The sequence below is a fragment of the Seriola aureovittata genome, chromosome 14 (genome assembly GCF_021018895.1).
Source record: "Seriola aureovittata isolate HTS-2021-v1 ecotype China chromosome 14, ASM2101889v1, whole genome shotgun sequence".
Classification (NCBI taxonomy): Eukaryota; Metazoa; Chordata; class Actinopteri; order Carangiformes; family Carangidae; genus Seriola; species Seriola aureovittata.
The window spans coordinates 12453534-12471125 of NC_079377.1; the positions used below are offsets into that span (position 1 = coordinate 12453534).

Here is a 17592-nt window from a genome sequence, read left to right on the forward strand (position 1 = left end):
ATTGTCCTTTGACCCCTTTAAAACAGATCAATTTCTGCTTGTGGCACCTCATTGCAGGTCATGGCCATAATGAGATAATGAGCAGCGAGTAGTTTGACAGAAGTTTTCCAGCTTAGGTTGCTTCATTTGAAGGATTCTTAGACAGAGATGTTAGATGCCAGTTTTTCATGAGAAAAAAAATTACAAACTAAGAAAAGTAAGAAAGCATAGAGTTTTACTTAACAGATATTCTTTCCTATCCCTAACTGGAAACATTTATATAGAGACTTGGTACCTTAGAATCAGAAAAGCAGACACTGACTTTAACTTTACAATATTTATTGATAAGTTATTGAAGTACAGTGGAGCATCATATTGTACATAAAACTACAGTATTTTGTTTGGGGTGATGAAATAAAAAAAATATATATATTATTACCTTTTAGAAATGGGCCTTCATTACATTGTTCTTTCATTATGAACAAACAATTGTGGATTGAAAATGTAGTGTGCACATAGTCACATGACCAAACAACATATGGAAACTGATATTTACATTTTTCTTTTTCTCTGGAGTTTTTTGCCTACTTCTCAAATCGCATGACAGAAATATTGAAAGGAAAAAAAAAGATAGAGAATGCATTTCCCTCATGTGGATCCCCAGGTGAACCATATTCAGTTTATCGATAAGCACGAGTACAAACACACATGACAAGGAGGGGAACCCATGTAAACAACAGAGCTGTGAGTTGACAGACAGACACTGGGATGTGCATCTTAGGACTCTACTTTTAGTCTAAAGTGTTTCAGTGCTTTTCAATATTCTTACTTCATTTGGAAAAAGGAAAAATACAAAAAGGAGCAATATAAAAGCAATAATTTCTTATATAAAAATGTACACAAAATTCCACTGCATTACCAACTGGAAAACGGTTTCAAGCCCTACTCCTATTCCTGCAGCCCTCTCCGGCACATCCTTCGTCTCTTCATCACTTCATAGCACATCTCTCTCACTCCTCAGTTAGTTATGACTGAGGAGTTCACATTGACGATCACTTGGACGACAAAGTCCTTCTGGATCTTGGTGTCTTGCAGACGAGTCTTGTCAGTCAGGAGCTTCCCAGAAAAGAACCACCTCTGGCGAATCACGTCGATGTCTTCCTGTTCCTCCAATTGTTTCTTTAGCTCAGCAATGGAATCGGCCATGCTGGCAGTCAGACGCACATCCTTTCCTAAGAAAAACCAGAAGGCATAAATAGAGTTGACGCAGATTTCTGAACAAGCTGTGAGACACTGAAAAGCTATCAATTATAAATTAGTCTCCAGCCTAGATGAGACAAGATGCAATGATATTTCACATGCAAGGGTCAAACTGCATAACACGTAGTTCTTTAAATTTAAATGCCATTTCATATGTTATGGTCATACTGCGTGTTTCTTACCTGTTGATAATCGCACCCGCAGCTGGAACTCTTGTCTGCATGGAGGAGGTTGAGCCTGTTTTTGTGTGGATTCAGAGACTTTGCTCTCAGTGGACGTTTCAGTGATGAGGTTGACAGGCGGGGCTAAAGTGTATGCCGGGAGCTGGTAGCGGTTTCCCAGTTCGTCATAACTCTCTGTCAGAGAGCCTGCGGAGGGAGGAATGACCTACATTAGCAACCAGTTTCCAAAAGTGTTTCTATCAATGACAGCAACTAACTTCATCCCCGTTACATAAGCTCTTTCTCCACGCCGATCCATTGTCTAAATGGGGAAGTATGAGGCCATCACATTTACATTATGTTTACATCCCATTTACATCCTTGAAGCAGTAAAACACTTAAAATCAAAAACACTCCTGTGACTCAGTACATAAATGTGCGTGAACAGAGTGCTATTTCCACCTAACTATGTCATAGCTTTGTGTGCACCAATCCATTCACAGCGGTCACGCAGCACTGCGACTATTATGTAACTATTACAGCAGTAATCTCTGAACAACTGATGCATGGGATTCTGCAAACTGTCCTTTGACATTTGGGGAATTATTACAGTGAGTTATGCATTTGTGCTGGAAGTTCCAGGACATTTACAGCTTACAATTGATAGCTGGATGAAGCACATTTCCATATCTGAGTGTGTGTGTGTGTGTGTTCATGTGCCTGTGGGTGGTTTCATACCATGTGGCAGAGTAATGCAGGCTCCATCCACTATAGCCTGTGCTAGCTCCAGGTCATTGCACTCTGCAGCCAGGGCTGCTGCTCTGAGTGCGTCCCAGATCTCTTTCCGTCCATCAAAGGCTGGAGCCGTATCCCAAAACTCATCTCTCTTACTCCTCAGCTGGCCCTCCGTCATCGGGTATTCACTCTTCCATTTTGGACGCTCCTTCTTGAGGGGCTCATTACGTCCTTGAAAAAAAGAAGGGAAAAAAAAAAGACAGCAGTGTTCAATCTGATCTAAAAGGCTGATCTAAGAACGGATGTAAAGACTGTAAGCCACTGTATTCAGGAATATGCGCTGCTAGGCATTTATGCACAGCAACTTTTACTTTTCAAAATGTGCCACATTTGCAGTAACTTTTTGCAGCTAGTTTATCCTAATGGCATAATGGCCGCAGCTAAAACAGCTAAAAGGGATTATAGGTCAGTAAAACCAGGTATCTGGTATCTGGTGAAGCTCTGGGAAACCTGCTTTGTTTGTAGGTGGTTGATGGGTTGGTTCAGGTCAAAACTGCTGTAAAAATGACTGAGCTCTTTTCCACTTAGCAAGCATTAGAGCAAGTAATATGTAAATATTTGATTCAGATGTCTTAATAATATATAAACTTAAGCAGAGTCGTGTAAAGATGATGGAGCATCATCGAATGTACACCAACTCAATTGTTTTATGAACATGCTAGCTGTCAGTAAATACCAGTGAGGCTCATCTTAAGTCTCACATACTGAAGTCTTTGGTAAAAATAATGCTTGAAAACGAACACGTACACCCCCTTGCATCTGTGATATTCAACACTTATTCATTTGGTACATGGGCTAAGTAAAGCCAATTAGGACTGTGCACGCAGCTGCGCCAACAGCACATAAACCCAAGTCATTTCATACACGTACTGCAGGTGTTTCCATGCTGGCATCTACTTTATACCCACTGTACCAACATAACCAAGAAAGTCAATTTAATTCACAGAGGGAGGAAAATCAAAGTGATTATTTATAGTGCTGTGGATTACTGCAGTGGCTAGTAACGCATACATCTTCACTGACATGCACACACACAAGCACACACACACACACAAGCACACAGCAGTGGATTATGGGCAGTAATCAGGTTCCACATAACAGGATTTATCTGCCCCTGTCCCATAAGGCATTGGTTGGAGAGATGAGCACCCTTTGGCCAATGAAAGGCAGCAAAAACACACACACGTCTACCACAGTGAGCACACAAAAATACAAACAGGAATCCACAGCACGTCAATTATTACGTCATCGCATTTTCAAACTGTAGCATTTCTGCAAACAATGGCCTTCCTTCTGTCAAACTATTTTTATCTGATTTCTATCTGATGGATATTTCATTGAAACAATATCACACAGTTGCTGCTACTGACTTGGGTATTAGGTGCCATTCCCGTCACACAATATACAGATATTTACATGATTTTTTTATACCACTGACAGTGCAGGCCACCATGTAATGTTAAATGTGAAGTATATTTTACACAATTTACACTTTTTCTAATTTAAATTGAATGCATTTGTAATGAAAGACTTAGTTTTAATATCAAATCTACATTTGCACACTCCCAAAGCCATAATTACAATATAGCAGAAATCTGGAGACAGTAACTGCTTAAAAAAATTAGACTCTATATTCCTTTGATCTAGCTGCTGTAACATTATTATGCTAATGAACAGTCTATTCGTTTTACTTCTCTTGCACAGACATGGGTCTTTAGAGTTCATGTCTGTTTTTTGTTATTGTGGAAAAAGCATCTGCAAGGTTGGAAAGGAATGCATTAAGATGCCAGACAAACAAATGCAAATGTTATGGTTGTCTGAATCCTAACGAGCAACCTGACTGACAGGAGACAGCAAGGTATGCTGAAATAATTCCAAGCTGCACAGATCTGTTGTGATGACAAATCAGTTCAAGAAATATCCTTGCAACAGCTACAGATTTAAAAAAAAAAAAAAAAAAAAATATCACACTTCGGTATTCTTAAAGGACAAAACCTGTTCTCAAGAAAGTGTTAGGTTGAGGGATGGTTGATGGTTGATTTTAAGGGAGGAGGTTTTAAAGAATGAACATGTGCCACGGCTCAACATAAAACACATCTTTGCCCCAGGTACATATTGTGACATAATGCCTTATACAAACAATGTTCATCTGCCTCCTTGCTGTTGTAAGTCAGTGAGCCAGACTGTTTGTGTACAGTGGAGTGTGAGCGTAAAGAGAGATCAACTCCGGTGTGACCTCAGCTGTAAGCCCAGGTACCTGGAATATAAGCTTAGCAATTTCAATTGAAGTCAGTGGATCGAGTTTTTTCCCTAGTGCTTAAGCACTATTAGTGAATGGAAGACCTACCTACTACACCTCTACCACTAAAGGAACTGAATGAATTCAAGTCATGTAAATGAAAGTGATAGTTTTGGACTGTTATTAATTCTGCACCACTTCTATTTAAAAAGCTAGCACAAGTAGTTGTTGTTGTGATAGTTCAGTGTTCTGCACTGTCTTCTAACCATAATACTGGAAAACTCAGAAATAAAAAAAACATCTAATCATGCGAGCAGTTCATCCAATATTATTAGCTTTGCAACCCTAAAAACAACATATAAACTTATTGTAAAAACTTAATTTATAAAAATAATTCATCAAAATGATGCCAGTCTCTATGAAAGTATACATTTCAGTAAGAGGTAGCACTGTGGAAATAGTTCATTTTAATGCTTGTTTTCTTGTATTTTTAGCCATTTTTCCTTCTTGTTGCTTCATTTTATTTGTTATGGTATTTCATGTAGAGCTATTAATAAACAGTGATACATACATCCATGAGAAAACCTATCAACGTAAGTACAACAAACAACATCATCAACAGTACAATCTTGAACTCTACACAAAACCTTCTGAGGCAAGTTATGGCACAACAAAGTGAGCTGCACACGAACACGAAAACAGAAAACATGAAAGCATTTCTTCCACCCCAGACAAAAATCTATACTTACTTTTCAGCAAAATCCTGAAGGGTGTGTTTGGAGCGTGATAGTAGTTGTATTCCCTAGAGTTTGGCACTCCCATAGCTGTTCTTCCTCTGAGGTTTGATGTGAGTCAAACTACTTCACATCAAAAGTCTTCAATAATGAGCTACAGAGACCGACCCTGAGGAAGAAGCTAGCCTCTGCTGCGTCCAACCAGTCTGCCGCAACACGCTGCACAATTGACGAGACAGCCTGGTATGTGTAGGCTCAGATTCAGAGCTCCGTTAACCGTCGTGACACTTCCCCAGTTGCTTAAAAATGACCACACTCCCTCCACTTATATCCCTTCTAATAACAAACACTCCAAAAGCCAAAAATACAATAGGATCAGTTCATGGAAAGAGGTGCAATATATGGGGAGAGTAAGTTGAGTGTCCTAGCCAGAAGACTTTGCTCAAGAGGCCTAATCCTATCAGCTCTATTTAGAGACAGGATAGAAATACCCAAAGGCAACATGCTAAACCTATTAACAGACAATAAACCCTTGTCAGACTATTACAGTCTGTGTGAAGGAGAAACTACTGTACTTCTGTGAACTGCCCCCCCAACAGGTGATTGTTTTCCTGTTATTTAAACAAGTACATGCAAACATGTCTTTCAGATGCTGCGTCCCCACAACTATTTCAGTTCATTAAAGAGCTCTTGTGTCTAAGTAGAAAGTCTGAGACAATGGATATGGTCTGAGAAGTCATGTCTGTCTTGCAGGTATATTATCTATTTCTGCACGTAAATATATTTTGCAGCAGGTCGGCATAAGGTCAATCATGCACCAAGTGGGTCAAACTCTGATATGAAAACTCTCTGTGCCGGCCCCTGCTGCTGCTACTGCTGCTGCTGCTGCTGCTGCTGCTTGTGCTGCTTAATACATAATGCATGACAATCCAACGGAGCCCACAGCCGCTCTTTCACAGGCAATGGACTGAACAGTGTTTATATAAAACATTGCCCTCATCAGCGCAGGTCCTCAGCACAGATTAGACACATGACTAAGCCATGGTGCCTGAAACATTTAACACCTGAGACAGTAAGCTTTCAGAGCGAGACAGACGTCCATGCAGCAGGGGCGTAGATCGGAATCACCCTGCATTTCATCATGAATGCTTGAATTGTTGCGATTGCATCTAATAGCCCACCTGTCTGATGCTATAAGTACTGTATGCCCCCTTTGCACTCTCCTGTACAAGGTGTAAGTAGCTAGTTCCGACAGTGCATCCTGATATCATTATTGTGCGTCTGATGTGCACAGGATGTGTGCTGTGTACCACCTGCATTTTAATGCATCAACACAGAAGCAATTTCCCCTCTAACAAAATAATCATTTAATGTAACAGTGCCAGGCCTGCAAGGCTATTAGTAAGCTCTCTCTCAAACTGTAATATCACTCTCTGCAAAAATACATGTATAGAAACTGTCTCATTCCCACTTTCTTAATTTGAGGACATCATCTCCCAAGCGTGAAGCAGTTCTCTCAGTGCATTCACTAAAATATATGGTTATCTTAACAGCTGAGAGGCTGTAATCTGGAGTGTTTCACATTCTCACCTCCACGTTTTTTGCTTCTTGTCGAGCTTCGGGCACTCCCTTGTCCATCCGTCCTACTCCTCCCCACACAGCCTCCCATCACTGTCCCTACATTCCACACCAAGGAGAAAAAGCATCAGTCCGTCTGTATCATATTTGCCATACAGTCGAATACAAATGCTTCTTAATGCATATGTGGTAATGAGGATTAACAAACAGTTAATGATGATGTCAAATTAAGAGCCTCGTATGAAAAGCATCATCAGGGCATGATGACAGCTCAGCAGTCCTTGTTCCTGTGAGGTCAGACCAGCCGCGATGTTTATGTCACGTGTACTGCCAGCTGACGGAGACACGCGCCTGAACCTCATGCCACCCTTGCTCTGATTTTTCATTAACATATATTTATTTTAACATGTGTTCATGCAGCATTACAATTTATGTTATGTGTAATTTAAAAGGTGTATTTCCGATGTGATTTGATTGATTTGCAGTCTTATCAGTCACGGGACTTTTGATATTTCAGTATTTAAATTTTTTTTTTTTTTTTTTTTTTTTTTTAAAAGTGATTCATTTTGCCTACCGGAAATCCAGTCTGCTAAATTATGCATCCGTCTGCAGTTTGCTTGCCACATCCGAACTTGCTTCCAAGTGAAGTTATCACTGGATCCTGACGCGACGATGAGCAGAAGGTGCGAGTCAGCAGGTTGACGGACACAAACTGGGAGCAGTCTGTCCGTACAGGACTCGCGGGCTCTGCAGAGCCTCCAGGAAATCTCAGCAGCTTCTCCAAATTAAAAGAAAAATTGAAATCAATGTCCCTATTCCCCCCGAATCATAATGAATGAAGCTCACCAGCACAATCCGTTTCCACTGAGCTAGAACTAAATCCTTGTCAGTCTGCACGCATGCGCATCTTAGACCAATTATCTACTTTCGTCACTTTCACCAGAATAAGAGCGGAAGCTGTTACTCCTTCACAATAATAGTACCGACTGTAATTAACCATTCAGTTTGCAAACAAGCAGAATATTAAAATAGGATCACTGAAAACATCAGTATTTACGATAAACATGTTTTTCAAAAATGTAAAATCAATGTTAGGAGTTACTGGGCAATATTCCTTTTGTATTCTTTAACGAGGGTTTTGGTTTGAAGTGTAAGGCGGAAGTTGTTGGTTTTTTTTTTTTTGTTGTTGTTGATGTTATGGTCAATTGACATTTCTCCAGAGCCAAAGAAGGCTACATCTTATCATGATCTTATCCCCTTTCATAAAATCTCGCATTTGCAATAAAACACACACCTGAACTTTTATATACCTTAGAAATTAAGAAATCGGATTTTGCTGGTGTTCCTCAAAAATCAAATATCGAGCAAAAAGTTTGACTTCTTTAAAGTCATTACCTATTTGGAATAAACCTGTGTGGAACCAGCCTAATATACTGCAACCTACAAACATGTCAGTTCAATAACTTTACTATCTATCTAACTAGCAAGTTCAAATTTATACTGGATTATGTTTTATCTTTTTCTGGGAACAGGGTAATCCTGCCTGATTTAATCTTGGCACAAAAATTCGGTTAACTCTATATTGATTATCCATTGAAGGATAAGCAACATCATATATACATATATTATAGTGTATGCAAGTAAGGGTAAAAACAGAAACAGCTAACACTATAACTAAGCTCAGGTGCCTGATAAGGATGAGGGTTAGCCTTTGCCTTTGGAACAACTTCAGCCTTCCACAGAGCAAAGTCACATGTAAGCCCTGAAGAGAGCATGTGTGCTGGTGTGTGTGTGTGTGTGTGTGTGTGTGCGCGTGTGTGTGGAAAATACTTCATTATTCCTCAAGCATCCTAATGGGTTAATGTAAGAAAAATGTACTTGGAATAAATAAAAATGAGATGAAAGGTCATGAAAGCACACCTTCACGAAAACAGTGAATTTGTTCAAGAGTGTGTATAAAGGAGTGTTACCATCTTGGAATAAGAGCACATATTGAAGTTATGGACACACTTGCACCACACTGAGATATAATCAATTATCCTAAGCCATTTCTGACCAAACTTGACATGTCAAACACTGACATCTGCTGGAAGATTGAATATTGACAGGTGTGTGTGTATGTGTGTACTCCGTGTCAGATAGAGTGGGCGGGTGTGATGACCAGGGTGAGAGGGTTGGAATCAGACTGAAATCTGTTATCATCCTTTAATCTCTTCTCTCTTTATATGACAACCTTTCTTTTACATTTTCCTCTGAACTGACAATATCAGCACCCCCTCTCTAACTGCCAGCTTATCAAATATTTATCCCATTCCTTTCTACAACATACCTTACACATCATTTCATGGCAGCCAGATTTTGCTCAAACGCCCAATATGTCATTCAGAATGTAACCTTTCATACGAATCTCAATTTACGCTCCTCTACTAGTAGCATGTCTCTGGGTCTGTCTGTGTAAGTAACATTGTGACATAACACAGGAGATGGAGCAAAAAACCTAATCCAGATGTGTAGGCATTGATGCCTACTCCAGAGTGAAAATGTTTCCTTTTAAGTTTGCTGTACAAAAATGAAATCTGTGTATGTGTAATAATAATGTGCGTCTTTAGTTATAAGTAAATACTGACAGCGTAAATTTAAATAAAGCAAGTTAAAAAGATTTATTAACTTAACAGGTACAAAATACAGATAAATAACACATTTTCATGATAACGCAGTGTTCCTTGAAAGTTCTAATTAAATGATAATATTGGACTGGAAAGTGCAAATGGTATACCAAGTATGGAGGTGGAGGTGTTGAGATGAACCATTTTGTCCAAAAACTTTTTGGCTTCTTTTTATTTTAGTTTTAGTTTTTTAGACAAATGTCAGCTTGGGCAGAACAAGCAGAGATTGTCTGTTTCAAAAAAGAAAAGATTATTTTACAGGTACTTTAGTCCAATGATATGTCAGTCAGTACTTGAGGCTTGTAAAAATATCAAACCCATCGATAGCACAATGTTCATAGTCAAGGAAAACCAGTTTGTTAGTAAAACCCAGTAGAGAACAACTCATCCATGACACACTGCCTCTTCACTGCTGAAAAATGTAGACCATCAACCACGAGCAATGCCACAGCAAGTTTTTGAGGTATTGGAGGTTGACACGACCCCAGTTGTATGGAGCTACCACGCAGGGATCCTTTAAGCCAACCAGATCAAATGACCAGAGGAGGTCGGACACAGAGAAGACTGCCGAAAGCAGGCTACAAGGATGCCTATGTAGACTCTGTCATACAGGTATCAAGTCCTTTTTAACCGGGAAGATGTCCCACGTCAACCCATCACCATACGGGGTATGTCCAGAGGGAAGGAGAACACGCGTCACCCAGTGACTAAGGACAAAAGATAGAGCAACAAAGATCAACGGAGGTGACAAGAAGTAAAAGGTTGTACTGGTCATAGATGATGCATGGCAACCTTAACAGAAAATCTCTACAAACATCAGAGACACACACCTTCTCTTCTCCACACCAAGGAAGATCTTCCAATTATTCAGCCTGCCATAGTTGAAAGGGTTTCTGTATACCTGCCAGAGCAGTGAAAGAATAGGACAAGAGGTCATTAAAAACTCATTATAGGTTTCTACCATTCAAACCAAAAGGAACACATTTCCTTTCATTGAGGGTTTGTGACTCATCATAAAGAATACCACGCAACTTATCACAACCTGAATTATTTTAACATGTAATTATCTATGCTCACCTTTCCCCATTTTGCCATTCGCTCTGTTTCTTTGCCATTAATGTGTCTTTCTATGCTGGTCTCTCCTCTGGATATGAGAACCGCATGCCAAATGGTCAGTGCTCCCAGTGCCACTCCCACTGTGCTGAGAGAAGAGAACACACTTCATTTGATCTGCTGCCAAGGCAATAAAAGACAACAACCGTGCCCCAGTTCTACATGACATACTGACGGTTACAGTATGTGATTTACAGGAGTTGTAGGAAGAGTATGAAAGAAATCAATATACTTTAATGTTTTGTACTAACAGGAAGTGATAAAAGTCTTATCAAACAAATTGCAAACTTGATTTTATTTCTTATAAATGGCAAGGGACAACATGAAATGCATATTTTACCTGGTAAGCACCCACATGTAGATGATACTCTTATTAATCATCTTATCCTTAAACGTGTATGGTGGTGCAGATGTCTGATAGTTGGTCTTGACAAAAATAAAAAGAGCAAATATTACAAAACTAATCGATAAACAAGATACGATTAATGATGCTATTCTGTGAGAATTTTGAGACTATACCTGGCCAGGGGGGAGAAGCCCTATAAGAAGTGCCATCCCTGTTACCGGTACCCCTGGCTTGTCCATATCCAAATGCTTAAAGCGCTAATGGAACAGCCCGAATACACAAACCCGAGTGTTAAAGACAGAAACAAGCCAGTGTCAGTAAGGAACAGTTAAGCCCCTCAGAGAAGGACACCAGACATGGAGGAAAAGTAACAGACAACCTAACAAGCCTTAGAAGGGCAGATCACCAAGCAGGCCTACAGACAACTGCAGTCCAGTGTGGTGTGAGTCTGAGCATCTCACCTCAATAGCATTGTATGCATCTAGGAACAGGTTTCTGCCACTGATGCTACAGTAGACACAGCCCAAGGTCATGAAGAGACAGAAGGAGAAGAAGTAACGGTGGTTAAAATGGCCCACGCAGTTATTCAACCACGCTGAGATGCAGTCATTAAGGTAAACCACCATGTCTTCATAGTCACATTATATGATTTCTGATACTACAAAAATAATGTTAGCACAAAGGATACGACAATGATGGTCCATCTTCAGAATGCACCTGGGAAAGAAGAAGAGAATATTCAGTCTGATGCTTATATAGACAATGCTGCAAAGATTTACCTTACTTAACACAAGGCTATCATACGCTAAATGTATGTGGAGCCCACCACCCGAGGGTTCTGGTGGTAGGACTGTAAGTCCATTATTCCACTAAGCAATTGATAGGAACTTTTTTTTCCAACAATTTCCCTTTGGTGGTCAAAAAAATATATAAATGGTCCAAATGAGGTAGCTAGCAAAACAATGTGATACTCCACAGATAAACCACTTAACTAAAGAAATAACAGAACAGAACAAAAATGACACTGACTCACCTGTTACAGATGCCACAGTGGTGTGTTCTTGCTGGTTTGGCCATGATGCATTTTTTGCAGACTGACACAAAAGGAGTGTCATTTTTTTCCTGTTTGGATGAAGACATTTTTGTTGCATTACTAAATGTAAGTTTTATTCGAGCCCAGATTAGTCATGTCATTTGTATACTGCACTGCAGAAAAGTGGATGTCTTACTGTCGGGGGATACCCAGGGGAGGTTTTGGCGGCTTTGTAGTAATGGAAAGCGATCATGATGAGGTTCCAGTGTCCATAACATACATGCCAAGCAATCCATGCAGGGGAGTAAGTGTTGAGGACCAGAGGCAGTAGGACCATGTAGGCTATCACCACGATGGAGCTGGTCAGTATCACCACCAGACAAACGAACACCTTCCAGACAAAGACATTCAATAGAGCTTTGTTCAGAGAAAAACATAAAAACACCCTGTAACTAATTAAATGAGCAAACAAACACACACTCACCGTGCCAAACCAGCGGGTGACATAGTCCACAGTCCAAAACACTGGTTCAAAGACTGAGTCGAAAACCACATCTGAATCAGTGAGGGAGTTAAAGTAAAGTGATTGCAACAGCAGTCTCATGTAACACCATGTTTCCCTAATCCACAGAGGCAGCCTGTTCCTCCCTCTCCTGATACATGACCGTGACCGCACACAGCGCAGCAGGTGGAGCATAGAGCTGGGACAACACCGCATCCTGCATCTGTGACATGTACACACCTGCAAAGAAAATAAGCAATCAACTGTAGACTCTCACAGTCTCACAGTTAACAATTATCACATAATCTGCTAATTATTTTCTCAATGAATCAATTATTGGGTCAATAAAATATACAACAGTAAATATGACCATTTCAATTCCGTCAAGCCAAAGGTAAAGATATTCAGTTTATTATCACTTCAGTCACAGAAAGGCAGCACATCAATATAAATGGTTGGCTGTAAACAGACAGCATTAGGCATTTTAGCTTGAAAAACAACTTTCAATTCACTAATCCTCCTTCCTTTCAGCTGTAATCCAGTGTATTATATTAAACTTACCATATGCTGTATTTGAGAGCCCGTCAATTTGGGTTTTTTTTTGCCTGTTAAGTTGATTATACAACTCCTGTCTGTGCCAGTTGACACTTAAACTTTATCAGGTACAGAAGCCAGAGCATTTGTAGGTGTATCAACTAGAAATACAGGAGAGTGTAGAAAATGGGCTGGCTCATAGGTTTATGGCATATGCTTAAAGTCTAGATAGAGACAACAATCTTGCTTTGCTGCATTCCAGACAGGGTGGAGCCTGGGTGGAGGTTTTAGTTAGCAGCTACCTCAGGTTAGAGGGGCAGTGGTCAGGAGTGGAGTTGACTTTTGTGAGCAGCATCATTCAGCTTCACTTTATCAGGCATTGATAGGTTATTCACAGACCAGTACAGGACATTTAGCTATAGGTGTCGCCTCACGAAAGACCTAACAATTTAATTGTGCATAAAACACAGTGCTTTGAATAGTCTCACAGAATCCTAACGCTTCCAAATCCCTTTTGTTTGGATGTCATACAGTGTTTTCCTACTCAAACATCCGACGCTGTAGGCTGCGGCTCATATTCTGATATATAATAACATTTCAGATTTATGTTAGGGAATACTCACTGTTCTATAAAAGCAAAAACACTGCCGGGAGCGGCCCTCCCGTCGACATTTTCAAAAGGAAGGCAAAAACGGGATTATTGCCACATATTAGCGTAGAACAGCAGGATCTGGGATCTTCTGTGACAGTTAACAGATCTGAATCCTGATCCGGAATTAGTGCGCATGCGCCAGAGGAGCGGCGAAAGGCACCATGGGAATCAGAGTCAGGAATCAATTTGAACGTTTCAGATATGGATGGTTTACACTCATGTGCCCATGTATGAGGTGTAATAAGTCTCTAAACCTAATCTCACCTTAACGGATTTGTACCGGTTACTTAAATTATTTAACAGAAATATAACAACCTGGGAATATGCGGCTATGGTTCTCGGAATTGTGGGATTTGTAGTTCTTAGACGCTCCTGCTAAGCTACACTTGCACGCCAGTATGCTTGCCATGTGGAACCTGTAGTAAACGGTGATACCAACTTTCCAACTTCAACCTAACCGTGTGCGGTGTTGTTAGTCACCATGTCATTTTGTTTTAACTTCGACGTCCCAGCACAAACAATAAAACCGGACGACGTGGATGGAAATGGGCTAAAAAACGTAAAGAAAGACTATGCTGCTACATCTGTGAGTAACGTCAGTTCACTTATAATCTGGTTAAAGTTAAATTATCCAAAGGACTCAGAGCTGTCAGTTTCCTCAGACCTGGGACTTCTGCAAACATGCATCTATTATTAAATGAAAGTATGTGCGTTTGCAGTGGCGTGTATAACTTTATGAGGCGGGGACTGTGAGGGGAAGAACAGGCCCCTTGGTAAGGCTTTAAAGGCTAAGACCTGACTTTTAATTTAGTAATAGCTTTATTATTGAAGGAACAACAACACTGCATTCTTATGTATTACAATGCAAAAGTAAGCTAAGGATAGCAGCAACACAAAAAGAGCAAAATAATAAGATTATATGTAGATAATTGCATTTGGAAATTGTGCATAAGGTTCCATTCAAGTGATTTTTAACCCTGTCTATAAACTAGATTACATAAAAAATCAAATTAAAAAAGAATAGAGATGACAGAAAAACAACAACAACAACAACAACAATCTGGTCAACTGATAGAGGACTTGATACAGTTTCTAGACTGGATGGTGTGTAAGTGAAAACACCCATTAAAAGAGAGAAAACTAATTCTTAAATTACATTATTAAGTAAGCTTAGGAAACGTCCTGGATTTTAATTTTATATGATTTAATGTGGTATTTGCCCAAAATAGATAATGTAACTTTTCAGATATATTTTGTTTGATATTTAATTTATTTTCCAGACTTGAGTTTAGAATTAATCAAAGGACAGGGTAGAAGTGATTTGTCTAATTATAAAATATAGACCTGTCTTTTGCTTCATTAGATGCAGGAAAAGTCAAAACATTTTGTGTTGCCTCTTGAATGGAGCACACAGGAAAACCAGAGAGTCACTCCTTCTCACTAACACACACATACACACACACACACACACACACACACACACACACACACACTCTCTATTCATATATGCATAGTTCCATTGTGTGAGTAATTCCATCACAGTTAATCAACAATGAAAAGTCTTCAGCTAATTATGCTACTTCTTGAGTGTGTAGGTTGACAGACTCAACTCGGAGTGTTGACGTCACGAGAGCAGTGGCATGTCAATAAAGAGTCACTGTGGAAATCAAGTCCATACTGAGTTGTTATTGTTATGTCTCACCGCAAAGTTCAGTAGTTATCAAACCTCCAAAAACTTGTTTAACATTACCACTAGTTGTATTGGTTAGTAAGAATTAATAGTAAGTTAGGAAAGTATGTTAGTATTAGAAGTTACATGTTAAGTGACAGCTTTAATATTTTATTTTAATTGTTTTATTGAAATATGAACAGTGTTCATTTTTACATTTCTTAACTAAATTCCTATGAGGACCCAAAGGCACCATAATAATTTAAATCTGAAAAAATGCTGCCATGATACTTTCAATTTGAAACACGTGTCGTCTATGTAGCTCCTTTGTTACACAGTCATACATTCACGCAGAGCCCTCAGACACGTATGCAGCTGAGGGAAAACATTTGTTCCCTAACCATGCGCATGCTTTGTATTTTTCAGAAGCAGGATGATACCGAACCAGCTGAGCCACTAAAGGAGGCCAAAGAGCACCTTCCACCATCTGACCCACAGTTCCTCCTTATGGATGCTGTCTCTGAAACGGTTACCATTGGAGCTCTTCCCCCTCTCCACTTCCTCAATGAGACAGTTTTTGAGAAGACGGCCTCGGAAAGAGAGGACGTTGAGAAAATTCTCTCTCGCACTGCGGAGCAGAGATCTGATCTCATCTCTGGCGTGTACGAGGGAGGGCTGAAGGTGTGGGAGTGCACGTACGACCTTCTGGAGCTCATTGAGAAAGATGGAGAGACCTTTGGGGGGAAGGCAGTTTTAGATTTGGGCTGCGGTGCGGGGCTGTTGGGGATATTGGCTCTGAAGAGAGGAGCCAGAAACATCCACTTCCAAGATTATAACAGTACAGTTATTGAACAGCTCACGGTGCCAAATGTAATACTAAACTGCCAAGAGGATGATGACATAGAGAATGAAGATGACAAAGAAAGGAGGGGCAAGGGAAAAATACAAGAGGAAGATGGTTGTAAAAAGCAGTTGGAAGAGAAGCAAGAGGTAAAAGACGGCAGTCCATCTCCAAAGAAAAGAGCCGTGGACCTATCCCAGCATCCGTTACTAGCTAAGTGTCGTTTTTTCTCTGGTGACTGGAGCACATTTCCTGCTGTGGTTCAAAAGACGGGCCAACAACCCAAATATGATATAATACTCACCTCAGAGACGATCTACAACACGGCTTACTACCCCGCCCTCCATGATACCCTCCACAAACTGCTGGCACCAGATGGACTGGTCTACCTCGCCACCAAATCCCACTACTTTGGTGTCGGCGGCGGACTGCACCTGTTTGAGACTTTTGTGGAGCAGAGGGGTACTTTCTCTGTGGAGCACCTGTGGGATGGGGATGAAGGACTTCAGAGACATGTCGTAGTCCTACGTTTTAAAATGCCAAAGGACTGAGAGGGACTCTTGTGCTCAGGGATTTTATTTCATGAAAATAAAAATGATCCGGTTTGTGTTTTAGTCTTCTATATGAAGCCTGGATCGGCTCCAGCCCCCCATGATCTTCAAAGGATAAGCAGTGTAGCTAATGGACAGATGGATATATGAAACTTGTATAATGTATGTTAATGCAACAGTGAAAAAACAAGGAATAGCTGTAATAAAAAATGCTGTCTCATCTCCTATGTGCTCTTTGGTCACCTAAACCTTCTCTCACTTCCTATATAGTAATTTGAATATGTCTGCCAGTAACTGAAGTGCAGTTGAAAGTGGCTGTTACAGGTCTTTAGATGCATGGTGAGGAAAGAAAGGAAATGGGCTCAGTGACCTTTGCGAATGATTTCCCCAGTGTTCAAACAGCAGCATGAAAGCCAGGCTTGTTTCTGAAGTTCGGCGCAAAATGTCAATTGCAACTTATCCCACCAGCCCAAGGATGTAGTTTGAAAGTGGATTCTAGAGTCACTGCACATCAATGATGGGACTCTATGGGGTCTCTGTACCTCTTATTCTGGTAATGGTTCCTCCTGTTCCTTTCGGTTTTTATCTTAATTTAAATTCAGTTCATGATCTTAAGTGTTGCAAAACAAAAACCTCATGACACATTATGAGTATATACTACATCCTGGAAATACTTGCAAAAAATGCATCCAAGTACAAGAAGGGAACTAAGCTGTAATTTCTCCAACACGATGAGGAATCCCCTTTTCATTCCAATCAAGAAAAGCCATTGAATTAATCTGACAGGACTTTTTTTATGAGGAAGTATGCATCAGGTTCAGGCAAGTTTCTTGCATTTGAGGTGACTAGGTGAAGAGAATGAGGAAATCACAGGGTTTTTTTTACATGGTGACTGAACAGTGAGACTGAATACCAGTCTGCCCGCTCTTTTAAAAGCAG

General features: G+C 40.2%; 3 protein-coding genes across 6 annotated transcripts; 1 reads left to right on the forward strand and 2 right to left on the reverse strand.

The window, feature by feature from the left end:
• Positions 1–312: 312 nt before the first annotated feature.
• On the reverse strand, positions 313–7690 carry ubtd1a (ubiquitin domain containing 1a). Of its 2 annotated transcripts, none has more exons than XM_056394612.1 (5): positions 7321–7690; positions 6759–6845; positions 2139–2366; positions 1422–1607; positions 313–1211 (listed from the first exon to the last, which is right to left on the reverse strand). In XM_056394612.1, exons 1-5 carry the CDS (start codon positions 7370–7372, stop codon positions 997–999), a joined length of 768 nt encoding a protein of 255 aa, XP_056250587.1. In that variant the 5' UTR covers positions 7373–7690; the 3' UTR covers positions 313–996. The 2 variants fall into 2 exon arrangements, with proteins under 2 accessions (XP_056250587.1, XP_056250588.1); XM_056394613.1 differs by lacking the exon at positions 7321–7690 and adding an exon at positions 6955–7270.
• Positions 7691–9387: 1697 nt separating this feature from the next.
• On the reverse strand, positions 9388–13719 carry zdhhc16a (zinc finger DHHC-type palmitoyltransferase 16a). 3 transcript variants are annotated; one of them, XM_056396260.1, is made up of 11 exons: positions 13564–13719; positions 12389–12646; positions 12101–12295; positions 11905–11993; positions 11560–11588; positions 11333–11466; positions 11045–11128; positions 10866–10951; positions 10490–10613; positions 10243–10313; positions 9388–10119 (listed from the first exon to the last, which is right to left on the reverse strand). In XM_056396260.1, exons 2-11 carry the CDS (start codon positions 12620–12622, stop codon positions 10017–10019), a joined length of 1149 nt encoding a protein of 382 aa, XP_056252235.1. In that variant the 5' UTR covers positions 12623–12646; positions 13564–13719; the 3' UTR covers positions 9388–10016. The 3 variants fall into 3 exon arrangements, with proteins under 3 accessions (XP_056252235.1, XP_056252234.1, XP_056252236.1); XM_056396259.1 differs by lacking the exon at positions 13564–13719 and adding an exon at positions 12968–13123; XM_056396261.1 differs by lacking the exons at positions 11045–11128; positions 13564–13719 and adding an exon at positions 12968–13124.
• Positions 13720–13793: 74 nt separating this feature from the next.
• On the forward strand, positions 13794–16878 carry mettl18 (methyltransferase 18, RPL3 N3-histidine). Its single transcript, XM_056396262.1, has 2 exons — positions 13794–14178; positions 15688–16878. The coding sequence occupies exons 1-2, from the start codon at positions 14074–14076 to the stop codon at positions 16651–16653; spliced, it is 1071 nt and encodes a 356-aa protein (XP_056252237.1). The 5' UTR covers positions 13794–14073; the 3' UTR covers positions 16654–16878.
• The last annotated feature ends 714 nt before the right edge of the window (positions 16879–17592 follow it).

Bases quoted from the DNA above. Each gene is read 5' to 3' on its own strand.
- ubtd1a (XM_056394612.1), bottom strand. From the start codon at position 7,372: ATGTGGCAAGCAAACTGCAGACGGATGCATAATTTAGCAGACTGGATT. The intron at 6,846-7,320 runs GTAGGCAAAATG...TGTGGAATGTAG, and splicing joins TTTAGCAGACTGGATTTCCG to GGACAGTGATGGGAGGCTGT. The intron at 1,212-1,421 runs GTAAGAAACACG...GGTTTTTCTTAG, and splicing joins GCGGGTGCGATTATCAACAG to GAAAGGATGTGCGTCTGACT.
- mettl18 (XM_056396262.1), top strand. From the start codon at position 14,074: ATGTCATTTTGTTTTAACTTCGACGTCCCAGCACAAACAATAAAACCG. The intron at 14,179-15,687 runs GTGAGTAACGTC...TGTATTTTTCAG, and splicing joins AAGACTATGCTGCTACATCT to AAGCAGGATGATACCGAACC.
- zdhhc16a (XM_056396259.1), bottom strand. The intron at 11,129-11,332 runs GTGAGATGCTCA...CTGTTCCATTAG, and splicing joins ATGCATACAATGCTATTGAG to CGCTTTAAGCATTTGGATAT. The intron at 10,120-10,242 runs GTGTGTGTCTCT...TTTTGTCCTTAG, and splicing joins CTTGGTGTGGAGAAGAGAAG to TCACTGGGTGACGCGTGTTC.